Source organism: Molothrus ater, chromosome 10 (assembly GCF_012460135.2).
Source record: "Molothrus ater isolate BHLD 08-10-18 breed brown headed cowbird chromosome 10, BPBGC_Mater_1.1, whole genome shotgun sequence".
NCBI classification, from domain to species: domain Eukaryota; kingdom Metazoa; phylum Chordata; class Aves; order Passeriformes; family Icteridae; genus Molothrus; species Molothrus ater.
The window spans coordinates 18,551,008-18,577,418 of record NC_050487.2 but is presented as its reverse complement, the minus strand read 5'-3'; the positions used below and the strand labels follow the sequence as shown (position 1 = coordinate 18,577,418).

General features: G+C 41.7%; 1 protein-coding gene across 2 annotated transcripts in view; it reads left to right on the top strand.

Annotated features, from left to right (window-relative positions):
• The first annotated feature begins 1,429 nt into the window (after positions 1-1,429).
• FXR1 (FMR1 autosomal homolog 1) overlaps positions 1,430-26,411 on the top strand; it is a 31,995-nt gene continuing 7,013 nt past the window's right edge. The window contains exons 1-12 of one of the 2 annotated variants that reach the window (XM_036388382.2): positions 1,430-1,539; positions 10,909-10,961; positions 14,992-15,085; positions 15,294-15,365; positions 17,501-17,649; positions 18,074-18,167; positions 19,018-19,134; positions 19,235-19,405; positions 22,593-22,671; positions 23,827-23,936; positions 24,573-24,659; positions 25,415-25,622. In XM_036388382.2, coding sequence (XP_036244275.1) covers positions 1,489-1,539; positions 10,909-10,961; positions 14,992-15,085; positions 15,294-15,365; positions 17,501-17,649; positions 18,074-18,167; positions 19,018-19,134; positions 19,235-19,405; positions 22,593-22,671; positions 23,827-23,936; positions 24,573-24,659; positions 25,415-25,622 — 1,285 coding nt within the window. In that variant the 5' untranslated portion in view covers positions 1,430-1,488. The remainder of the gene's footprint in view (positions 1,540-10,908; positions 10,962-14,991; positions 15,086-15,293; positions 15,366-17,500; positions 17,650-18,073; positions 18,168-19,017; positions 19,135-19,234; positions 19,406-22,592; positions 22,672-23,826; positions 23,937-24,572; positions 24,660-25,414; positions 25,623-26,411) is intronic. The other variant, XM_036388383.2, reaches the window with a different exon arrangement.

Below are 26,411 nucleotides of genomic sequence, written 5' to 3'. Positions count from 1 at the left end.
AAGGTACCCGCCAAAATTTATGTGGATTATTCAAGATTAGGAATATTCATGCACACAGCATGGGTAAAAACATTGATGCTGTTGAACTCATATCTTTCCTTCAGTTATGGCACATCACGATCACAGAACCATAGAAATGCTGAGCTTGAAAAAGACCTCCAAGATCATCAGGTCCTGCCATCAACGCACCACTGCCTTGTTCAGCACCAAACCATGTCCCCAAGTGCCACCACTGCACAGTCTTTGACCTTTTTGAGCATTTGCACCTCCTTACCCAGTACCTCAAAACCTTTTGGCCTTTATTGTCCAAAATCCTCACCCATCTGACAGATTTGGTTACAAGCAGCACAAAAGCAAGACTAACATGAAGAAACTGAAAATGAAAATATCTGATGGATAAAATATCATCATGGATTCCTGGCCATTTGGGCCTGATGCCGAATGGGAAAGATCAGCTGAATGAGCATTTGAAAGCATTGCTATTGAAATGGCCTTAGGCTGAGATGAGAGATTCAGATTAGATATCAGAAAAAAAAAGTCAGGGTTAGGATAGTCAGGCATTGGAGTAGTGGTCCAAGGAGGTGGCGCTCACCATCCCTGGAGGTGTTTAAGAGGTCCTTGGATCTGGCACTGGGTGATGTGGTCAAGGGGTCACAGTCCTAGTGCTGGGTTCATGGTTGAATTTCATTATTTTAAAGGCCTCCTCCAACCCAAATGATTCTATGGTTCTGTATTTAAAGCTATTGCAAAAACTCATGGATTTGGCACAGGTACAGGCCGTTCATCAGGCTCTGCGTGACTAAGCTTATGTGAGCATCCAGCTCACAGCACAATTCGCTCCCCAGTGTGTTGTGAGGGCCAGCACATCACAGGCAGTGTTTATTTTTTATTGTTTCTGTCGGCAGCATCACAGGGGGACAGCGGCAGGGCAGGGCAGGGCAGGGCAGGGCAGGGCAGCCGGCGGGGTGTGAGCAGGGCGGGGCAGGGCGGCCGCCCCGGGGCCGGCGCTCCGTGAGGGACAAAGCCGAGCCGGGTGTCAGGCACCATCTTTATTCCCCCCGGGCAGCGGCTCGGGAGCCGAAGGTGCCCCCTCCGGCGCGGCCTTTTAAGCGGTGTTCATCGCCCAGCGCGGCCCGCCCCGCACCGTGCCGTGCCCGCACCGCATTGTCTCCGCACGCAGCGCCCGCCGCGCCCCTCACGCGGCCGCACCCGCGCCCCGCGCTCCCCCCTCAGCCCCGCGCCGGCGGGCGGGGAGATAACGGCGGGGAGTACTTCCCGGGAGCCTTTCGCGCAGGGCCCGCCCCGCTCCACCGGCGGCGGGGAACCCTCCCCGCAGCGCCGCTCCGCTCCGCTCCGCTCGACTCCGGAGAAGCAGGAGGAGCCGGAGGCGCGGCCCGGCGGGCGGGGGGCGGAGGGGGCGGGCGCGGTGCGCTCCCCCCGCGGTGACAGTTTCTAGAAGCTCGTCCCGGCGTCCTTTGCGGCCCCAACATGGAGGAGCTGACGGTGGAAGTGCGCGGCTCCAACGGGGCCTTCTACAAGGTACCGGCGGCGGGGCGGCGGGCGGCTCCGCGCCCGGCGGGGCCGGAGCCGAAGGGCGGCGGGGGAGGGGACGGTGAGCGGGGAAGGTGCGGGGGGTGCGGGCCGGGGGCTCGGGGATGGAGCGGAGCGGGGCGGCGGCGGCGGGGGGGCGGCGGTGACGAGGCTGCTGAGGGCTGCGCGCAGGGGAGGTTCGTGTGTGGGGAACGCAGAGCGCCCCGGGGCCGGGGGCAGCAGATGCGCGGCGCGGGGATTCCCTGAGCCTTCGGTTCGGGAAGGGTGGGTGGGCGTGTGGGGGGATTGGTGCTGGAAGATGCAGAAGCTTTTGGGTGGGATGGGGTGAACCGAGGCGATAATAATGATTTTAAAAGATTTTAAATAATTTTTTTAAGATTTCGAGTTTATTTATGCCTTCAGAAATCTTCCTTCACCATCACCCTCCCTGGAATGTCAGGATGGTACAGGATCAATGCAGAATACTCTCAGCTGTTGCCTGTCAGTCATTTTCCCCTAAGCCTGGCTTCAGATGTTTAAGAATCCCAGCTCTTTTTATGGCAGTAGGCTCCTGTCTTCCTCTCCAGAAGGGCTGATTCCAGCCAGTATTGTGAGCACGCAGCCTGGCTGTGTTCTGGGAGGATTTAATCTCGGGACTCTCTTTAGCTATTGTGCCTAAGCACATGCACGGTGTGGCATTGCACGGGCAATGCCACACTTGGTGTGGGGCTGGCCCTTTCGATGCCCCCTCCCCCCTTCAGAATTTCCTGTGTGCAGCTGTGGATTTGGCTTGGGAATCATGTGGTGACTGTACAGTATGCAGAGGCAGTTGGGTGTAAGGGATTGTAACCAGCTGACTTCAGGAGTTAGTTTTTTCAACTGGCCAAGACAGATGGGAGATACCCTTATGAGGAAGGAATGCTGTGGGATAAACTGCATCCCTAGTAGGGAACCCTCTGAATTTTTTTACCAAAAGGAATAGATAATAAATTTTATACAGTGGATAATTTTTTTGTTGAACCTGAAGTATCGCACAGAAACCCACATCAGAATCATTTGCTTCCATAGCAGGATGCTCCTAAATAGAATTGATTTTTTTTTTCCTCCTGAGCATTAAGAAGGCCAGAATTTGGAAACACTTTTCTTAGCTTTCCATTTTATACCTTGTGATCTTGGACAACTTTCCAAATGATGAATCAGTTGCTCTTCTCCTTAAGGGGAATGTCAGACACATGGGAGTATGAGATGTGCTGAATTTTTGGACTGAAGGGATCTGTCTCCACAGAATTTGGTACAATAAGCCTGTTCTAAAATCTGCAAGGATGACATCTCCTAAATCAGTGAGAATTATCAGCCTTGGATTAGCACCATCATGTGTTTTAGCCCTGTGAACAGTGACTTTAAAAAGCAGAAGTTTTAATTAAAAATGGCATAATGGCCTTGAGATCAATGAAGTGGGGATTATGTCCAGTGATGAAGATGGTGGAGGAAGGCAGGTTAGAATGATTTGGATGCACCATGATCAAAGCCCCAACTCAAAGTAATCCACTGTTAATACGGAGGGGGGAGAAAACCACATAACCCCCATAAATAAAGACCCAAACCAAATCATTCAAACAAACACAACTTCAAAGATTATTCTTGTGAGCTAAATGCAGTGACATGTGTGTGTCTGTGACTCCATTTTCTGAGTCTTACTCGTGAGGAAGGCAGAGGTTTTGCATTTATTTTGGAACTAGGTAGCACTCCCAGGTCACTTGCTGTTTAAAGTGACCTAAAGCAAAGAGGTGTGTCAGTCTCTTTAGGAAGTGTCCTATTTTGGGCACCAGTAGCATTGATCATTGCAAGATAATGACAGGAGGCTCATCTTTTCTAAGCTGTGTGACACTCCATGGAAGGTGGCAAAAGTTTTCAGAAGAGAAAAAGCAGAATTTCTAAGAGGGAATAAGATTTGAGGTTTGCCTTTAAAACAGTCTGAATTTGGATTAATTAGCACAGCATAACCCCAGGTAAATGAGATCAGAAAGATCCTGCTATGTCAACAGAGAGAAAACCATAATTATGTAAACAATAACATGAGAGATTTTCTTTTAAGGAGTTGTTACTATGATCTGCAACTTAGCTGCAGTAGAACAAATGTAGTGGTTCAATCTGTTGGAGCATTCTAGTGGGTTTTCAGTACTTACTAGAGGTATGACCATGGTAAATGAAACTCTTTATTGTAAAGTTTCTTTAGTTCCTCTAATAATTGCTCTTCAGTTTTAACAGGGAATTCTTCCTGAGTGCAGGAAGACCATACATGATATATATACACTGTGGTTGCAATAAATTAGTATGGAAAATTAATATTCTCTATTAAAATTCATGCATCGTGAAAAGCATTTTGAGTTTTCCTGTTGCAGTGAGCAGTTATGGTAAATCCCAAGGTGATTTAAAAAAAATTATAAGAGGATATTATGATCTAATTTTAAAATTGTGTACCTAAGTCACCAAACTAATTTGTGGTTTCTTTTTTTTTTTCCCATTTGCTTTAAAGAAGTAATATAATCTGGAGAACAGGACAGCATTTACTGTATATTTTATGCCAGGTTCTCAACCATTACACAGCAGAGCCGGTGTTTAGCCACTTCCTGCATCTTAGGAGACTTTGCACAGATCATAATTTTGAGCACCCATTGTCTTTGGAGAAGAGATGGCACTGATGGGGCTTGAAATGGTCATGGCCTTCTGACAAATGGGGGGGTTTGTGCTGTGGAACAGGGGAGAACTGGCAGGCTTGCTGAAGACCACTGCTTATGGGTTTGCATATATTAAATGTGCTATGAGGGCTTCCTGGGAATAGAAAAGTTAATGCTTTCTAGGTGAGGACTAGATGGCAGGAAGGTTTTTGTCTTTGGGACATTAGAATAGACTTTTTTTTAATATATGGAATGGTCAAAAATACCTGGATTTCTTTGGTTTCTGAATGTGTTGAAGAGAGTGAAAGCTGTGTGCTCCCAGCCTTGTCTTGGCCTGCCTGCAGCGTTCTCAGGATGATGGGTCACTGTCATTAAGGTGATGAAGTAATTGACAGAATCACAGGTGCCTGAGGCTGGCAGAGACTGTGGGAGTTCACCTGGTCCCCACCTCTCCTCAGGTGGGGCCACCTAGAGCCAGGTGCCCATGTCCAGATGGCTTTGGAGTATCTCTGAGGATGGAAACTCTACAGCCTCCCAAACAACCTGTGCTTCTGCTTAGTCACTCTCACAGTAGAAAAAAACGTTTCTGACGTTGATACAGAAATTCCCATTTGTGCCATTTCCTCTGGACCTGCCACTTGTGGAGGGTCTTGGAAGAACAAGACAAACCCTTCAGTTTTACTCAGTATCTCCATCAGCTCACTTGTATGTGCTCACTTGTATGCAGATCAAGAGCCCTGCTGATGCACATTATTCATGATTTCCCATGTCAGCTTCCCTGAAATAGATTGGGCCTTACAGTAAGACCAAGGTACATAAATTGAACATCAGATCAATTCCTCTGGCTGAGCCTTTCAGTGGCATTTGAAAACTCTGGAAGATCCAATGTGTTCTTCCTTGTAGGGCCTTAGCTGTGCTGGAAAATGGGCTCTGGTGTGCTGCAGGCCCTTGTGTTCTTTAAGTCCTACAGTAGTAGCTGTTTATGCAATGGGAAAAAGCCCTATGTATTAAAATGGAGCTCACCCCTTAATTTGCAGGTTCTGAAGTGTTTCCTTGTTGGCCTGTTCCTCTTTCAAGAGGAGCAGTTGTTCTGCTAACAGGACTAAGCAAAATGCTGGTAGCAGGAGTTGGTATTGGCCTCAAGGCAGACACAAGCCAAAATATTACTAAGGGGAAAAAATGATGAATGACAAGTACACACCATTTCTTCACTTGTAGAGCCAAAGCTTGATGAGCAACTCTGTGGGAGTGAAGGTTTATGCATCAATGAAAATACAATTATTTTTTAAAATTTTCTTACAATTTTTAATTAGTGGCTTTGCAAACAACTTGAGTTGCTCTGAGTGGTTTTCAGCTGATGGTTATTAAAGTAAGAAATTGTCATTAGGAGTGTAGCTTACTCACTGTTCATACCCAATTACTACACCAGGAAACTGTGACTGGAATGACCTTTGGTTTTTTTCTTTAAAGATCTTAACTGTGTTATGATTGTTAGCATTTTTTATTACATCTAGCCCTACATCGATATGGGTGGGGAATTTTAGACATTTTAAAGCTGTTCCTGATCAGTTGAAAGTTGTGTAGTCTTGCGAGAAGCAGCTGTAGTTGTTGCTGTTGGTGAGCTGTTTGCTTGAGCCTTTTAGGCTGATGGAAGGGAGAAGCCAGAGGGAGTGGTTATTGATTTTTGAGGTACATGGTCAGTGGAGGGTGTCTTCCAGAAGTTTTGCCCTTTTGGAGGATGCATATGAAGAACCCAGTGTAAGAAATGAGTCATTGAGACAAATTCAGTGCTGAGGCTCTTGTGCAAGTGTCAGAACAACCCTTGAATTGACATGTAATTTTGATTGTGGATGGAAATAAGCAGTAATGTCATAAATTAAACTGTGCTTGCTAGAACTGATGTGATAGTTCAGGATGTTTTTCTTTCCTGATACCTGCTTATAGTGTTTGTGTTTTGCAGTAAGCCACAGCTGCTTGTTTCTATCAGTTCCTTGTATAAACAGGTGCAGCTGATCACTTATAATGAAAGTAATACCAAATTCAGTCTTTCTTGTCAAGTGGTTTGTGTATTTACAGGTTTCTTTTGTTTGCTTTATCTTCTTTCTTTTTTGGGGGGGGGCTCAGCATGAGAAACATCTTTAGCAATGATTATTTCATGTGTTTGTTACACGAAGCAGTTGTGTTTCAGTGTTGGTTAGAAATACCAAGGGTTCTTGCATGTGAAAAGGAGTGAAAGGCTTGGTAATTGGATATAGGCTGCTTGACCTTTATGTCAGTGGTTCAGGAGCAGCCCGTGGTACCAGATGCCGAAGTGTTTGCTGTTAGGGGTTGGCTCAGCAGTGGGTAAGGTGATATTAATACAGTTTTAGTGTGCAGGTATGTGTGACTCAAAGGCCAACACAGTGGCTGTCCCTGGAAACAAAGTTTGCAGCTAAACTAACAGCACCTCATTTTTACCTTGGATCACCCTACTTGGAGGTCAGATAAACTTACAGAGAGTAGGATATGGAGGGAACTTGGATTGCTCTACCTGTTTTACAGATTTTGTTACTTTGCCTGGAATTGGATTTAAAAAAGTGTGTGTGCATATACACACACAGACATACAGTTCACTGTAAGGGCACTTCAGTAAGTCTTGATCCGTTTATGTTATCAGCAGATCCTAATCCTAAATCCATGAGCAAAACCCAGGTAAAAGGGAGAGAGTGTGTGTGGGTGTCTGTTATGAAATGAGGAAGTCTCAGCTGCAGTGATTTTGGTGCAGAGTTGGTTGAGAGTTTCCTGCCCCGTTGCTCACCCTGCACCCCCAGACCAGCCCCAGGCTGGATCCCCTGGCTCTCCCGTGCTCTCCCTGTGCAGGTGCTGGTGCCAAGTGAGTGGCAGAGACAGGTCTGAGCCCTGGGGAGGCAGCAGGCCATGAATAGCCTGTAGTACAGTACAGGCTGCTGCTCTCATACATGGGCTGCCCTGAGTGAGTGACTGACACTCGGATCTGCACTGCCTGAATCCCAGCTCTGGCAAGATGAAGTCATGACCATTTTTTTCCCCCTCTTGCTCTCTGCAGATTTGTGTGTGGTATAAAACACACATAAAGGTTATGTGTAAGATAAAACACACATAAAGGTTATGTGTAAGCTCACTTGCTGATACTGCAATTCCTCACTCTTTTTGATGCCACTGTGTTTATTGATGATGTGTTTGGTGGTCTCCTGTTAGCTCTGCCTTGTCACCCAAGGTACATGCAATGATATGTTAGGAACATAGAACACTTCAAACTTAGACACTGGCATTATCTGTCTTAGGCAACACTGCTAAGTTAAATTTCAGTAACAGAGTACATTGTTCATGAGAGCAAAAGTTAGGGTGATGGATCATTACTTAATTTAGTAGAGAATGCTTTTGACACAGTATCAGGCATGATTAGTGCAAATCTATTTATATAGGTTGTCTCACGAATAAAGAGCTCCTTCAAAACTCCCTAATTGAAAACCAGGTTATTTAGTTTTCTGGTTTATGTTCATCACCCCTCTTCTGGAAAAATCCTTTTGAATTTATACCATTTACTATAAAGTCCTTTTTGTATTGTGAAATACCAAAATACCCTAATGCCACAAGTTTTGTTGTAAAACCTTTATTTTTAAATTTAATTATCATAGACTCTATGAAGACTTCTTTTAAAACTACACTAAATCTCATCCTGACATGCATGAAATCTCTTTCTGGTTTTATCTGGAAGTTGTAAGTGACAGCTGATAATATGTATAGGCAGGGTTGAATGCCACACCAAAGTTGTACTCAGGAAGTTTTGCTTTTAGAAAATGTTCTAATGGTACTTTTGATATCCTTCTTGATGGTAATGAAATAATTTCTTAGAAAACTATTCGAAAGCCATACTGAATTTTCATTATTTCTAGTTTTATTACAAATGGACCATACAGTCCATAATACCTCATAGACTGCTGTACTTCAGTTGCTGTAAATGTGATCTCATCCCACAGCTGTAGAGAAATTGATAATAATCAGAAGTAAATGTATACAGTTAGGCTCTAATCAGATTTTTTTCAGGCCTCACAACAATAAAATTATTTAATAGTTATATAATTTCATTTGATACTTTACACATGTGCAGCATTTGTGACTCGAAGTGCATACTTGATAGGCATTGTGCTTGATTTTACTAGGGAGTGAAAGTTTGGGAATACCAAGTGAGAAAGCTGTGCAGGTAATTCCAAGGCATTGCAGCCTGTGTGTCTGCCAGCAGTGAGTCTGCATTCCATTCTCCTGTGGGAGGGAAGAGCAGTGTGCACACTTTGAACTGAAAGACTTCCTTTTGTGAAGGAGTTCCTGAAACCCACATGGTGTTGTAAAATGTACAGACTCTTTGTTGGAATTTGTACTTTGGATTTTATTAAAAATTGTCCCTGTGCAGCTGATGTTTGTGCAGTGTCAGCTGTTGTCTGCTGAGAGCTGTAGCTCTGCAATACTGTTCCACTTCAGCTTTGGCATTCTTCAGTGGACCTTAGCTTGAAAATTGGTTGTGACTATTAAACGTGTCTGTACCTTACACAGAAACCCACATTTACCTGGTCATGGGCTAATTAAATCCTCAAAAGTCAGTGCAGTTGGGTTCTTTTTTTGCACTTCTTTTGTCTTATTAATGAAGCCTATAGTCAGTGGATTCATGACTTTCTTAACTCTGCAGAGCATTAAGTTCTGAATGTTAATCAGATGGTTTAGGATACCTGGTTTGGAATCTCTCTTGATTCTGAAGTTGTGCTTTTCAGCAAAGGAAAGAACTGAATTCAGTTCTGCAGAATAAATTTTTAGCTACTATAGGCTTACCTTAAAAACACACTGAGTACTGTGAGAGCACAACAGGAATAGAAGACCAGGTTCAGCTACAAAATAAAGTAGCATAAGGAGGCAGAGACTGGTATTGGATCACAGACTCTTGGAATGCAGATAAATGGCTGTCTCTAGTAGGGAGTTCATCTCTCCCTGTAAATACTCCTGTCTGTTGATAAGTTGTCATGTAGCAGAACGCTGGACTGCGTGAAGTTGGTTTGAAGTGCTTCAGTGTTTTGTCCCTGTGTAGAATTTGGATAAATTGTAGTAGAGAAACTCCTATTTCCTGCACTGTGTGCCATGTTCATTTATCCCTGTGCTGGGGTACATTTGAAGGGAACTGCTGGTAGCATAAATTTGGTAGAAGTTCTGCTTTATCTCTGTTGCTGGCTTACACATGCTTCAGGCAGTAAAGTTTTATATGCTCTTTGCATCTTTAAACAGACATAACTTTATACTCCCATCCGGTTTCCTTGAAACCGAAAGTCCCTGACTCTGGGTGTATTTTACTCTCAACTGTTTCACTTGCTCACCTTTCAAAGGAGGAGATTTGCCTGCCTTCCCTTGCAGTGGCAGGATGGCCTTTGAGAGGGTTTATTTTATTAGGAGCACACTAGGTGGTTCAACAAGATGATTTCTGGTGACCTGCTTTGTTGAGGGCTACCAGGGTGCTTTCTGCTAGAACCAGTCTTTTGTGTTGCTGACAGATGGGTTTGAGGGGAGCTCAGGGAGCAGAAAAGCAGGTTTTGAGCAAATTCTTTCAGAGCATTGGCTGAATATGGGCTCAGGTAAAGGAGATTGGTTTTTATAGGCCCTTTGCAGCCAGCTGTCAGTGTGGGCTCCTTTACTGTCCGTCATTGCATGGAGGGATCGACTGTGTCAAAATTTATCTTTCCCTGAGCTGACACATAATACCTCAGTGGTGCTTGCACAGCTGCTATGTTCTTCGTCCTCCTCAGTTGTCAGTTTCTTTAATGGATATAATCTATTCAGCAGATTTCCTGGAACTTCTTTCTCTGAACATAGCTGTGCAGCTTTCTTACTCCTTTAGAGCTGCAGGGTCCTCCTTGACCACCTCTGCTTGGGCAAACACCAGGCTGGAGCAAAGGCAGGAATAGTGGGTTTATGTTTTAATTTACTTATTTTTTTTCAGCATGTCTGCCCTCCTTAATCAAGAAATGTAGCAGCTTAATTTCTGCATGGATACTTGGGTATAGCTCTGTGAGATTGATCTTTAAGTTTTTGGTATAATGAATGTCCCCTCCCCTAAATGTAAGCACAAAAAATCCATGAAATACTGTATTCTCTTTGTTTTCCTGGGAGGTCCAGCAGGCTTTTGGCCTCATCCAGTCCCCAATTTAGTACCTGAAAGATGATACCATAACTGGCTGTGTGGCAGCCTCTACTGCCAAATGTGATTCAAACTGGCTGCCTGGCTGTTGGGGGGGCAGTTGTTTAGGATTCAGTTTGTATTGGGAGGAACAGCAGTGAAGCACGTAGTACTGTGCACAGCCATTGGAATAACTGGCCTTGCCTGGATGTCTCTCATTCTGTTCCTGTAAAACACCTGTGCACACCTGTGGGTAGAGTAAGAAACTCTTGATAGTGAGTTCAGTTGTAAATGAGCGGGTCAGATTTGAGCAGTCATTGGGAGCAGTCCCTGTGCTCTGCACGTCTTGGAATAGCCAGCTAAGAATATCAGCAACCTCCTGCAAAGAGTGGGAGTGTGTTTTGGAGCTTTCTGAAAATGGAACCTCACTGTTAGTGGTAGTCTTAGCTCAGGTTCAGGCTGTATTGGAATTGCTACCTTTTTGATTTCACATGCATTCCTGTAACAAAAATATTTTTGTTTTAGGGATTTATCAAAGATGTTCATGAGGACTCCCTCACAGTTGCATTTGAAAACAAGTAAGTATTTTATCTTTAAAATAATTATTTGAATATTAGGTTATTTCAGCTTTTGGTGGTTCTTTTGTTTAATTGTTTGCCTTTAAGAGGGAAGAGATTTTATTAGATACAGTTCTAGAAGTACAGGCTCACTATTGTGTTCAGCTTCCATGAACTGCCTTCTTGAATCTGTATCAGACCTCAGTTCCTCAGTCCTGTACATTCTTTGGTATCTTTAGTGATGCCCATAGATGTGACAGCCAAATTTCATTAACATAGGAATCAGTGGCACAGGCTTGATACTCTTACACAAAAGCAGGAAATGATGGAGAATACCAAAGTACTCAAATGAGCAATTCTGTGTCTGCTGTCTGGAATGCTGACCAGTATTCTCAACCAGAGAAAAGTAAAATTATCCTGATGGTGATTTTTTTTTTAACTATTAGGATGATAAATATACATATATAGCCACTCAGAAGACCTATTGTTTTTGAGAGGAAAAGAGTACAAATCTGTTAGCAAATCTTGAAAAAGAATTCTCCATGAGGTGCATTTAATTTAATATATAAACACAGCAGTGCTGCTGGGAACTTGTAGTGGCAAGCCAAGGATAATCCATGGGCTGGTAAAGTACAAATGAGTACCTGTTGTTCAGTGTCTGACTGATAACACTGTGGATTACCTGGGAGATTTCAGTGCTAATTCCAGATACTCTCTGAGCTACATCCTCTTTCCTGTTTCTCTTCCAGTTACTAGGTGGAGATCCTATAAAATGTGTCACCTTTGATGTGAAAATTGAAAATTGTTATAACCTTTGCCAGCCCTAACCTGTAGATTAGTCTTTGAGCCTTTCTTGAAGAAAGATTGCTGGGTAATAAAGGTAATGCTAGGGAGTGTGCAAGTGTGTCTTCATAAACAGTATTTATAATCCTGCTGACATAATCCCAGGTGTGTATGTGTGTGTACAGATATATACATGTGTGTGAGAAGAAGTCCTTAGAGGTTAACATAAGTAATCCTGGGGTTTACCTGCAAAACCCAGTGTTTGTTTCTTTCTAACCTATGCTTTCTAGTCCTTCATTTATGAAGACAGTTAGAAGATGAGGTGGCAACCATAATTTATAGTAATACTGAGGTGGTTATGGAACCTATTACTGTCTCCTAGGTTTTCATATCCTCACCCCAAAACCCAACAAACACAAAAAAATTTAAATCCTTCATTCTGTCCATGGTCTAATTTAAATCCTTCATTCTGTCCATGTGACAAATCATGAGTTTCATCTTCAACATCTACATTACTTTCTAAAGAAAAGTAATTGGTTCTCTTTGCATTTAATGTACATACTTTGATGTCAGAAACTAAGTAAGCTAAAGGAAGTGCCAGGGGCTCACAGCAGGAGTTGGATTGTTGGCAAACCATTTCTGGTGTTTAGTATCTTATCATCCATGTGTTCTACAGAAAGTCTGGCAGCAGCAGCCATGTTTCAAAAAGGATGGGCTGCAGCATATGTAGAGTGTTCTGTTGACTAAAAATAGATCTGATCAGGAAGTGTCTACACAGTCAGATTGTTCTGTGACGTAAATCTGATCAATTGGTGTGCTTTTTACAGAGTTAAATTCGTGAGGGCTTTAGTGGAACCCAAATTGGCAGGAGTGTCCTGTGCTGAGAGCATCAGTGTTGTGATAGTGATAATCACTAACAAATACACACATCTACCCCACAATAGGCAGTCTAAACTGTCACTTTGCATTTTCTGCTATTGTTAGCCAATCCTTATCCACAGCTATTGTAAGGTTCCCAAAGTTAAGTGTACCAGCACAGACTGCTAATGATGATTTTGTGGCCATAGCAACACTTAGTCTCTGGGCAGGTAGCCTTAACTCTTTTAGAGACATTTTCTGAGGGTAAGGAGGCAAGGAATGAATGCAGAAGCTTCAGGACCTGGAAACTTTTACTGCTGTTAGATGGAAAATTGGATCTTGAGGTACAGTTTCATGGAGGCTCATTGCAGTTTGAAGCAGCTGTATTGCAGGAGAGGCTTCTGTGTTATGAGCAAGAACCTCCTTTTTTGGTGATTTGTGCCCTGCAGCTTAGGCATCAGTTCTGTCAGATTGTCTTAGTAGGTAGTTTGTATCCCATCACAAGTAATTTCTTAAAACACCTTGGTTTGCATTTCACCAGTGAGGTGCTCCAATTCTGGACTTAGAAAGTTTTGCCACCAAGACTTGGACTCATATTCTGAGAGCTGAGCCTTCTGTGCACTTTCCACTGTGTGCTTCCTCCACTGGCAGGGAAGGGAAGGAAAAACCCAAACCATGAGATTAGTAACTGTTATATTTGCAACAAGGACAATTTAATTGCAACTGATTTTTTTTTTCCAGCCCCCTTCACCATTTCTCAGAAATGAAATGTGATTTAACTAACATTTTGTGGCCAAAATACCTTCCAACCTAAACAATAGCTATCCATGTCCTAGAATCCTCAAGGCTGGAAAGGCTGACACTTGATCCTCTGAGATCAAGTCCAGCTGTGAGCCCTGCACCACGGTGTTCACCACTATGGTAGTGCCACATCCATGTGCCCTTGGAACACCTCTGGAATGGAGATTCCACCACCTCCCTGGGCAGCCCATGCTAATGTCTGACACCCTTTTAGTGAAGAAATTTTTCTTTCTATCAGTCTAAACCTCCCTAGCACAGCTTGGCACTGTTTCTTCTCAGTTCCCTCTGAGCCTCCTTTTCTCCAGGCCGAGCCCCCCCAGCTCCCTCAGCTGCTTTTCATCAGATCTATGCTGCAGACTCCTCACCTTGTCCTTTTTGAATGTGTTCCAGCATCTCAGTAATAATCTTCATGCATTTTTGTTGTTTTTCAAACTAAAATTAAAAGAAAATGTCTATTATAATGTCTAGATTAAAACTATATAATACATAACATCTTTGTTAAGTGAGGTACTTGAGTGTAAGCTGTGGTTTCAGAGCAAACATGTAAATGTATCCATCTTCTCCTCTGGGAAGTTGCAGAAGTGCCCTTTGCTCCTCATGCTCAGCCTTGTTCTACTAATCCAGGCTGCTCTGTCTGCAGGATATTAGAAGTCAGCAAAGCAAATGGCTTGCAGTAATCCTGACTGTTACAAGGGTTTGTTCTGATTCTCTTGGTGTCTGATGTGAATCAGATGGGCAGGAAGGATGGATGTTGCAGTGCTTTGACAGATACCATTAAAAGTCCCTCAGATATTCTAAATTAATATGGGTTTTTTGAAGGGTCTTGCCCCTGGTTTTATTTCAACCTTTGTAGTGTCTTTGGTCAGATTATATGACTAAGAGCGAGGAACAGCTGATGGCATTCTGTGACATTCACAGAGTAGAAGGAGAAAGAATTTCAGGAGAACACAGTGGATTTGATTGCTCCAATAGTCTTCATAAAATGCACTGGAAACATACACTTCTACAAATAAAATATTTTTGTACAGCCAACTATAGTAAAAAAATAGACTTGCTGTGTAAGAAGTAAACCTTTATTTTGTATGCCTAGAAATAGTTGGTATTGAGAAGCAGATATAAGGATATGTTTTGATCTCAATCTGTTACTGGGGAACATCAACAAGTTTGCAGGTGGAAAGTTTTGTTAAATATGGGAGTCAGACTTTCCTGAAATGCATAAAACTTTGGTGGTAAGCAGTTGAAATGTTAAATATGAGGTGGAGAAATGGATGAACCCCATAGTGGATTGCAAAGTTGAACTTAAATCTGTGTAAGGGCTCTGTGACTTGAGTAGGAATGTTAACTACATCATACAATATCTTTCAGGAATAAAATCCATTACTTAATTTTTTCAGTTAATTTAAAAATTTTGTTGTTAAATATCTTCCCAGCTACTACTTTTGCCTTGCCATGATTATGTTGTTCCTCTGCTTACAAGATTTGCTTTTCAGCAATAAGAAAACAGAACTCATTATATGGAAAGAAAGAATTTTAATGAAATAGAATTCTAAATTAAAGAAAACAATAGGAAAATTTGAGAATTAATGTGTAATGCTTCTTCAACTTGCAGTTGGCAACCAGAGCGCCAGGTGCCCTTCAATGAAGTCAGATTACCACCACCCCCTGATATCAAGAAAGAAATTGGTGAAGGAGATGAGGTGGAGGTGAGTGAATGCTCATGAGCTGTGCTGGTCTGGAGCTCATTGTCCATTGCAGGCAGTGGTGAGGGGTGTAAGGGCATTCCCAAGGTGAAGGTTTAAAATGGAGCAGGTCTCCATACAAAAGTGATGTGCTTCTTTCTTCATTATACATGCACATAAGTGAATTATGCTTGTATGTGCTTTCAGTGGTTCTTACTGCTTTCATTTCCAGGTTTACTCTAGGGCAAATGACCAAGAACCTTGTGGCTGGTGGCTGGCAAAAGTTCGAATGATGAAAGGAGAGGTAAATTATTTTAAAACTTACTGATTTCATGCTTACATGTTAAATAGAGTAAATAGAAGTTCTTTGTCATGGAAAAGCTCTGAATAAAGTACTATAAACATGACAAAAGAGAATTATAAGTTGTGACTGTTTTGGAATGACCTTTGCTGCATGCACAACAGAGGGTCGTGCCCTCAGAGCTGAGCAAGTGACTTCCATTATCTGTAGTTTAATTGCTTGAAGGACTGAAGGCATGCACAAGGACAGGATTTCTCACAAACCTGTTTTGTGGATTGAACTCTGTGCTGAAAATGAAGTAAAGTACCTGTGGTTGAAAGCTGTTTGTCATCTGTAAATTAGGCCAAGCTATTGCTGTGGGTGGCTGTGGGTTGGTTTTTGTGTGTATGTTTTTACTGAGTGTGGTGGAAGGACACTGCTTGTTTTGTTTTTACTTGTGTCAAGTTTTTATTTTGCCATAAATAAATGGTTGTTTGCAGCTGCCAATTAACTTGCAGATTCAGACACTTGAGTGTATAGAGGTGTGGCAGTGTTTGACCCAGTCTCATTAAAGCTTTATTTTGTGAAATGGCAGCAAGAGAATTGAACTTCATTGGGGAAAGAGTCCTGTGTTTTGATGCTTTGCTGTATCAGATTCCTAAAAGCAAAGGAAACAGTATTAAAAAATAATAATTATCCAATTTCTAGTATTGTTTAAAAACTGTCAACAAATACCAACTTTTGTTGAGCTCTGTAAGGGCAAGGTAGTAGTAAAGACCTACCGGGGAAGATTCTGTGTGTTGACCCATGTGAATAAAGAGCTCATTAAGAAATCAAGATAAAATGAGAAAAACTGATTTAAATGATAGTTTGTCATTTGTAGCTATTAGGCTTTTCTTAAATGTCACAGAAATTTGAAATTTTGGTATTATTTAGCTTGCTGTGCTGCTTATTTTCATAAAAAGTCATGGAAGTAAAATTTTTTATTCCAATTTTTAATTTCCTACTTTTTACAAGAAAAAAAGTTTTTCACCCTCAATGTACAGTGTAGGATTGTTAAATCAGTTATTTTAGGGAATTGTCCCTGGAAAGAACCTCACAGTTTGTGTTGGCTTCTTTGTACAGTCTTTAACACAGTTCTGTATTTAGATTTTTTCTGTAGAGTTAATATTAAATTCACAAACAACCCATGTGTCCAAGAATTTGTCGCTTTGTGATTGTTCTGATATCCAGAGTTACCTTTAACTATAGAAGTTTTTAGAGCATGTAGTGGTAGTTCTCTAAAATTTAGTTGTAGTTTAGTGTTTATTGTTCCTTATTATCACTTAAGGTAATAATGATACATTGATACATTTCAAACAGCTTTGTATAATTTGGATGATACTTAAACTTAAAATTTGTAATTAGAAAAAAGTGTGTGATTATCAGAGTGATTTCCTTTTTCTGGATATTAAATTGTGTTGAGACAAACAGATCCCAACTTGAAGGGAGGAAGAGGTGAATGAACTGCTGCACCCCTAAATTGCAGCTAGGTGGAAGGGAGGAGAGGAGGAGGCTGCAACCCTAGCACAGAGCCAGGCTGCAGGGATGCTGTGCACACAAGCTCCTTTAAACTTGCATCTGTTGGGTGGAAGTGTAGGAGTAGATTATTGGTAACTTAAATCTTCTTAGTTCTCTTGCCCTCCTAAATTTGGCGGTGTGTGTCAAAAAGCTGGAGTTTCTGTATTGATTTTGATCTTGCATGATTCCCAGGTAGTTTGCCCACTGAATCAGTGGATTCACCTTGTTTGTTTTGGTGTTGCAGAGTAGATATTTCTGTGAAGAAGTGTTCTCTTTGATACATTTTAGAATTAAAGCTCCAGTAAACATTTTGGGTTTTGGAACTTGAACTGAACTAATTAAAATATTTGAAAGAGATGGGCATGAGAAAAATCAATCCAAGATGATGTTCTGGGGGACTGAGACTATGCTGATAACAGTGCCCTGATTTCAGTGGGGGAACACAGGGATGCTGAAATATATCCAGGCTCATTTGTGTAGAAATGTCTCACTGTTTTAGGGTTTTATATATAGTCATATTTTATGCTTCCTTGCTGGTGCTGGTAATGTTACTATGTCTTTGTTCCTTACTGAAGTTCTTATTTTTTAAAAAAACTCAGTTTTATGTCATTGAATACGCTGCTTGTGATGCCACTTACAATGAAATTGTCACTTACGAGCGACTGCGACCCGTGAATCAGAACAAAACTGTCAAGAAGAACACCTTCTTCAAGTGCACCGTGGATGTTCCTGAGGACCTGAGAGATGCGTGAGTAGCTCTGACAATTCAAGAAGGCTTTTGCTCTATGGGAAGGGGAGAAGAGCCCACCTGGCTTCTGTTTTAGAGACTGATTGACAGGTCCACGAGGAGCCTCAAGGATGGTTAGGGCTGCACAAGCTCATTTAGAACCTGCTGACTGGGACCCCTGCTGAGCTGTCAGGGTGGGGACAGAGGGCAGGTTCTCAGGTGGGGACTTCGTGCCTGTACAGGTGATGCACTTCACAGTGGGCCTGTTACTGAGGCTTTCCATAGAATCCACAGGGAAACTGGCACCATGTTGAGGAGAATGGAAACTCTGCTGTTTCTGAACAGTCCTTGCCATAAACTACTGAATGTTCTTCGGTCTGATCATCTTATTGCATGTTTGGTTTTGCTGCAGCTTGTTGAAATAACAATCATTTTGTCTCCTTAGGTGTGCTAATGAAAATGCACATAAAGATTTCAAGAAAGCTGTTGGAGCATGTCGAATTTTTTATCATGCTGAAACTGCTCAACTAATAATACTGGTAAGTAATTGCTTCTGTCTCAATGTTCTGTGAATTCCCAGTATATTATTTACAGGAAATACATAGCCAGCTGTGTGTGTATATGGAAAATGGTTTAACTTGTCAAGCTATGTAAATTGTGAGAGATTTAATATAAGTAGACGCATTTAAATTTTGGGGGTAAGGCCTCCAATGCATACAACCTAAATTTCGTAGCAGCTTTGAGTTTAATTGTTTGTATGACTTCTGTCATTCTCAGCTGAGTTCTGTTTCACTGATTTTAGCAGGTGGCTCAGAGGTCAGTCATCTCCCTCCACTCTGGAGCAGTAGCTTTCCCCTCATGCTGTATTACACTGCTCAGTTTGACCCACAGCTGTGTTTCCCTGTGGAGAGCTGCACCAGCTCAGTGTAGCCATTAAGGAATTGCTCATTTAGATGCCTCTGTGGTGGTTTTCTTACTACATAGGGTTGTCCCAGCTTTAGTTTTTCTTCATAACTCCATTTACTCAGTATTATCCACTTGAACCTCCCTCTGCAGGATTGTTGTCCTTGATTATTTCCTTAGCTTCTTATTCACACACACAGTGACAAGTATGTATATGGTAGAAAGATTTGTTTGGGCAACATCAAGGGGAAAGGTTACTGTGTAATTCAGCAGAAATGTCTTTAATATAAAACACGCTGTGAGTGAGAACCAATAGTTGGTGGTGGTGATGAATTTCTCATGCTTTGTTTTGAGGAAGAACAATGTTCATGTAACTTCTGGACATTGAGGTCATGTTTATGACTCTAGTTTCAATAGGTTCCTGATTTATCCTTTGAATGTATATTTGCTTATAAAGCCAAAACTTAGGTTCCCTCTCTCCTGTAGTCTGCCAGTGAAGCAACAGTGAAGAGAGTGAACATCCTCAGTGACATGCACCTGCGCAGCATCCGCACCAAGCTCATGCTGATGTCGAGAAATGAGGAAGCTACAAAACACTTGGAGGTAAAGCCACAGATTGTGGCTCTTGTTGCTTGAAACTGAGCTCAGAGCAGTGCCTTACAGTGAGTGCACGTGGATGAGTCTGCCTTTGTTTTCCCTTCAGTGCACAAAGCAGCTTGCTGCAGCATTTCATGAGGAGTTTGTAGTCAGAGAAGATTTAATGGGACTTGCTATAGGAACACATGGCAGTAACATACAACAAGCCAGAAAGGTTCCAGGAGTTACAACCATTGAGCTTGAGGAGGATACCGGTACTTTCAGAATCTATGGAGAGGTAAGGGGGAACTTCATATGAATCCTTGAAGCATTTCACTCTGTATCTGCTTTTAGAGTGGCAAGAGCTGTACCCAGAATTAAGAACAGAAAGCACTTCCTGAGTTTTTGTGTGAGTGTCATTGTGTGTGTTGACACTGTGGCAGCTTCACATGCATTTATTGGAAATACAAGCCTTTGTTGCAATGGTGACCTCCATAAGGTGTATTCTGTCCTAATCACTCAATTTTGCTGTATATCCTGGGTCAACCTGAGAGAGGTATCATTTTATCATTTCCTGCTATTTTCCTTGGTCATGGGTTTAATTGGGTTTCTTTTCTCCCTCAGAACCTTACTGGTTCTCTTCCTCCTTCCCCCCCCCTCACTTCATGTGTATTTTACTGTGTGGTGTCTGCTTCTCTCACCTATCCAGGTGTGTTAAAACCTCTGTCTATTGCTTCTAACTCTTACATTTTGGCTATTTAATGTTGGCTTTGGAAGAATAATGATTTGCTCCAGGTTGATTCCATTTGTGTGACTCTTCTGAATTTAACAACTGCCTTGAAATATAGTTGATCTTTGGGCCAAAACAAGGATACATTCAGGAAGCAGAAGGCTGGTGACAAAAATGCCTCTCTCACCAGGTCTCTGTCAGAAAATATGTTGAGGGTTTTTATCCCTTGTCCCTAACACTACAGGTGTGACTGAGTTTTTGATGGTAACAGTTCTGAAAATCTGTGGTTGTCTCCTGTTTCAGGAATCTGAGGTCTTGAATTCTGCTCCATCTATGTCAGGAGTAGCACCTGGTTGTGATCAAAGGTTCAGATGAAGTTGGTCCTGTGGAGAGGAGGTCAAACTTCTGTACCGTGCAGTATCTCTGAAATTGTCCTTTTTTTGGAAACCTTAAATGCTTCCAGGGTATCAGGTTGGCAGCAGATCCTTCTTTCATCTACTACTGCCAGTAAATTGCATCTCAGTTCCTGAGGAAGAATGGCACAAGTTTAAATGCAATGGAATGTCCAGTGTATTCCAGTTTTGATCTCCTGCATGTGAATGATGTGATGCTGGAACTTGTGGAAAGGTTATGACTGTCACCAGCCTCTTACAGAGGGTCACAGCAATGATTATAAATACCAGATGCCCCCTAAATAAAAATGCCTTTAGGCACATCCAGCCTTGTCCTTCGTAGAAGTGATAAGTGCTTCTAAAAATGCCAGGCAGCTTAACTATTCCACTTGATAAGGTTTTCAGCATCTGGCTACACTTGCCTATTCTTTTTGCCTCTCTTCAGCTGCAGTGGCAACCAGCCAGGCCCTAATGGCTGAATGCACAGGCAGACAATTTCAGGCTGAGATGTGTGGGTGTAGTGAACCAGTGTTGTTGACATAGCAGTCATGGTCTGAAGGTTTCCCGTAGCTCATGTTTTGCATACAAATAAAAGTTCACTGCTCAGGGCCAGGCTATCTGAGGGAAGAAACATGAAGATAAGTTTTAAAGACTATTGGAAACCTCTGTGGATAGAAGGAATCTAAACTGTATGGCATGTTGTTTATGCATTTGTCCCTGTCTGGTCAAGGCCATTTTGGTTTCAAGACCCTTTCCTGGTTGCCTGAGCTTCTGATTGTGATGCCTGTACAGGTCACAGGCCTGTGAACTTGTTTGGACAGCGTAGCTTGGACTACTTATGGAAATTTGTGCTTCCCAGAGAGGGAGAGCTGTGTCAGAAATAGAAAAGTTCCTCTCCGATCTTCATTGCTGTCAAAATGGAATTGCAGTCAATTCTTGTGTGATTCTTAACACTGGTAGGTATAATGCTGAATTTAGAAAAATATCCTGTATTTAATTTTTCTATTACACTCTTTGGCAGCCATGGACATATCTTGATTGTTTGGGCTGCTGTGCCAAGTAGTGAGAGCATCAGTGGTTGTGTAGGCTGTAAATCAGGGTTAACAAAGGTAGTTGCTAGTGACTGGAATCCTGTGAGGTCTTTAATCCATGTTCTACTACAAGGAACTGGGAATACCTTGTCTGAGTCAGCTTTATGTGCTCACTCATGTTGGGGTGTGAGTGAGTTAGACAGGTTGTACTTGTGTAAAAATCCTGAGTGCCCATGACAAGTGTAGAGAGGCTTACGGGTGCACTGGAGAGCTGCAGCTCTGGCAGTTGTGTATTTTCTTGTCCTGACTCTGCTTCTGTGAATGCATTCATGGTTCCTTTGTCTTTTTTGGGGAAAGAATTGATAAACATACCTGAGGCAGGAACTCTTTGCAGAATTTATTGAGGATGCAGAATTGGCCATTGTGTGTTAAGTTTGTATCATTTGAGCCGTTGCCCTGCAAATACAGCATAACCTCTGCTCTTCACAGTGGCTTCCTGTTCATCTGTTTCTCATGCTTGATCAATGCTTTCATTATCTTGAAATCCAATTTGGCCATGTTTCTTTGGCCATCATTTTGACCTCTGCCAGAAGTCGAGGTTTATACATCTTCTTCTAGGATTTGCCTGATTTGATTAAAAGGTGCAGGAGCTGGTGGTACTCTCATTTCACATGTTGCCTAAAAATGACAGATGAAAGGGCTGAGGCATTAGTGTAAAATGGAAATTGTGCTCTTAAGCTGTTGTTACTGACTAGATGCTGATATTCTTTCCTTAATTCTACATTTCTGCCGTTCCTAATTTGAAGCCTTGTTTCTTGTTTCAGCATCTCAATTAACTCTCAATTAAATGATTTTCATCATTTAATAATAAAGCTGCAAGAGAGCATTTACAGGAGTTCTCCCCAGTAACCAGAGCCGCTGTCCTATCTTGGAAAGCATTTTAGATGAACTGTGGCCAGAAGCCAGCATTCTGGAAAGAGAGTGCCCTGGTTGTGAAATCACTTGCAGTGTTTGCTCAAAGCCCCATCCAGCCTGGCCTTTGAACTCTTCCAAGGATGGGGGATCTATTTTGATACCTCAAAATGTCTTGAGATAACATAAAAAAAAAGTTTTATTCCTTACTGATGCTTTGCTTTTCTACTGAATTTTGTCTCTGGCCATCTCACTCAATTATTCCTTTATGATTTAGCTCAAAACTAGATTAATTATGTCTTTATTCTTTTCTTTCTGGAAATAAGTTTATTTGGAAGACTGGCAACTGTTGCTACAAGGTTTTGTTCCTAACATTCTGTATTCACAAATAAATTCCATTTTTTTTTAATTTATTTCCAGACTGCTGATGCAGTAAAAAAGGCCAGAAGTTACTTGGAATTTGTGGAGGATTTTATTCAAGTTCCCAGAAATCTTGTTGGTATGTAATACTGCTGAAACTTGAAAAGTTGGGAAAAGGGAGCCTAATCATAACTTTGCAGAGAGGATTTAGGTGCCAGTACAATATTTGATTTCTCCATTTAAGTAGAAAGTGATTAATCTTTTAAAACTATATGTATCTGAATAATTACGAAATTGGATATATTTCTGCTGCATAATACTTTGTCAGGATTTTAGCACTTAAGCTGACTTGATTGCAGACTTGTACCACATAATTTAATGGTAATATTTGAAGTTTAGATTCTAGTGAAAAAACACACTCTACTGAATTGGCTTCTTAAAAGTGCTGAAGCAAAGGTCCCAGGTTTAATCTGGGAATACTCATCTGGGTTGCAAGAATGACAGAAGATAGTTTCTCTGTACTGCTCCCTCCTGGGGTGAGGTTTGTCACAGGTGGTGGTTGGATGCTGGTGAGCTCCTGTATAAATCAGCCGTGCTCATAGGTCTCAGCCTCAGTCTCAAAATTGACATTTTTCCATGTTGCAGCTTTATGAAGGTGTAGCACAGTCTAGTAGGTTCTGTACTGAAAACCACCTGAAGGTGTGAGGTTAATTATGTTCCACTTGAAGACACAAACCTCTTCCCCTAGTCTGGTCTTCACAGGGAACTTCTTTCCTCTTCCCTCATTCTCCTTCCTTTATCCTGCTTTATACTCAAGTCTGGCAGCTTCCTCCTCCCCATGCCCCCAGCTTGTGGGCAGTGTGGGCATAGAGGCAGTGTTAAAGTTGGAGTTGTTCTACCTGATTGAACAGCTTGGATTATCCAGAGAAGTTATAACCCAGGCTTTAACGTTCTGCGGGGTTTGGGCCTTGGAGCCTGCATATTATAAACAATGTCATTTAAATAATTCATCTGCAAACTCTCATAACTTAGACTTTCAAGGTTTTAGAACTTGACCAGAAACTCTTGTGCCATTTTACTCTTGGTTTGGTTCTGTTGGAAACCTGTGTGCAGTGGTGATCTTCATTACTGCTTGTCATTCTGCATTTAGAGAGAGTTTAATTTTAAAATTTTTTACCCATTTTTTCTGACGTAGCGTGGGGTATTCTTTAGGGATTTTATGTATAAAGTACAAATAAACATGTTAAAATACTTTGACTTTGGGTGCAAAATTAACCATTCTTGCCCTCTGAAGGAAAAGTTATTGGAAAAAATGGAAAAGTGATTCAGGAGATTGTAGACAAGTCTGGAGTCGTCAGGGTGAGAATTGAAGGAGACAATGAAAATAAGCTTCCCCGTGAAGATGTAAGTACTTCATTCTTTCCTGCTGTGATTAGGTTTATTTTCAAACCCAGTTTTATTTCAAAACCTGTGGATATAGAGAGCATTAGTTCTAAACTGGCATCTTGCAGTAGATTGTGTATAAAGTAATTCAAGGAAGGTTTTTGCTGCTGAAGTAAGAGGTTGTGTTTTTTTTGCTCTTTCTCCTACAGATACTTGGGCTATATAACTAATTTGGGATTGTTAGTATTAAAAGTGTTCACATACTTTAAATAGATAAGAATAAAAGGGAAAAATCTTGTAAAGGTGCTTGTTCTTATAAAGTTGGTTTAATGAACCACCTTCTTGGTAATGTGTGGATGTTTCTATACACCTGTTGTGCTAAACACACCAGCACGTGTTGCATGAATATGAACGCGGGATGTGAGGTTACCTCAGCTCCAGAACAGGTTGTTGGGAGAGCTGGACAGTCTGAAGCCATTGCTATCATCCCAGCCTGAGCTATTTCTAGATGTCTTTGCAACCAAAGGCTCAGTTGCTGCCTTTGTTTAGCTCACTCTGGTAATTTAAAACAGATCTCTTTATATAATTTAAACAGAAAGCATTATTTCAATGATAATGTTCTCCCTGATAAAAAGCTTTGATACTTTGTTCCTGTAGGGAATGGTACCATTTGTATTTGTTGGTACTAAAGAAAGCATTGGAAATGTCCAAGTTCTGTTGGAATATCACATCGCATATCTAAAGGTGAGTGAGTGTGTTTTGGGAGAGAGAATCTTCAGAGGAAACTTGGGTTGAAGTACTTTTGAGTAACTCTGGTGGGATTTGCAGTTGTTAAGCTGTTCCTCTGTATATCAGGATTTAAAGCTTGGTGCCTTGAGCCCACCCTTGCCCATGGGTATCATGGGCCTGTTAACACCTTGTCATGGTTACTTAGTGCTGTTGGGGTTCAAAGAATCAGACTGTAAAGAGCAGGGCTTTAAGGGACTTTTGGGAACTAACACAGAATTTTTTGTCTGTGTTTGCATTCTGCTGTTCTCAGGTTAATGCTCTGTTGGGGAAGGAGGGAATCTCTAATAGAACACAGTAATACAATGTGGTATTAGAACAATTATCTATTTAGGTTGAGTTGCTTTGTGATGTTAATAGAGCTTATGAGTGTGAATTGTGTTCCCTCATCAGTTTGCTTATTTATTTTTCCTAAATTTTACTGGAAAAATGTGCTGAACTGCAATTGAGAAAGGTAGTAATAGTCTTAAAGCCAAGTTTCCTGCATAGTGGTGAAAGTTTTTAGATCTCTTCCAAAACTCAGAGATAACTCATCTTCAATTTCATTATTTGTAGTCACCTCCCAGATGTAGTCACACCAGGTGGTGTTAATTCTCCCGGGAATATTAATTCTCACAGGAATGATTATTTTCAATATGACTGGGTGGGGATGGTGTTTTGTGAGGGACATTTGTCAGCACTCCTTTCCATGGTTTTTGTTTCCTTGTACGTAGGAGGTAGAACAACTAAGACTGGAAAGGCTCCAGATCGATGAACAGCTGCGGCAGATCGGGATGGGCTTCAGGCCCTCCTCTGCTCGGGTTCCCGAGAAGGAGAAGGGTTACACCACTGACGAGAGCACCCTCTCCTCTGTGCAAGGCTCCAGGTCCTACAGCGGCCGGGGCCGGGGCCGCAGGGGCCCCAATTACACCTCTGGCTACGGTGAGTGCCCTTGGGCAACCTTGGAACCCAGAACTGTCTCTGGATTTCTTTGTGTTCAGTGTACTTGGGTGAAGATAGGGTTGGAAATTCAGAATTGCTGTTTTATTTTGTTCATAGCTCAAAACTCCTCGTTAGTATTGTAGTCTTGAAGCTAAGTTTAAAACTGAAGAAATTACCAAACTGAGTGCTGGAAACACCTTGTCCTAGTGTGCTAGTTACTTAGTAAGTGACATCACAAAAGCTGGGAAGAGAGCTAGAGATGCTTTTCAGGAGACACAAATTTTTTTTTAAAAATCTGAAATAAGCATTAGCTGTTTTGATTGAGAAGGAGAAAAAGTGCTTGTCTGTGATCATGGCCATCTTAGCAGCATATTTCTGAAAAGTGAACCAAAATAATGTAAAATGGAGACAGCACAAAATCCTGTTGGTTTTTTAATTTGGTCAGGAACTTACTGGATTTCTTTTAAGGTGAGGTATTCTGATGCATTTCTCAATTAAAAAGCACTGTTCAGTTCCTGACAGGTGTGCACATCCCCAGCTTGTCCAAATGGAGACACTGCATTTCTATATAGACATGTTTCACAAAGAAGAGCAATGTTATTTTTTCAATACAGTAAATTACTCTGGATATCTACATGTAGCTCATTTCTGTTAAAAAAGTTAGACACATTTTGAGTTTTACAGTCTGTCCCTGGCTATACCTTCCTGGATCGTGCCAATTGTTAGTTGTGCTGTTTCTGATGATGATGTTTGTAACTTCATTTTTTTATTATTTCCCAGTGAGCTAAC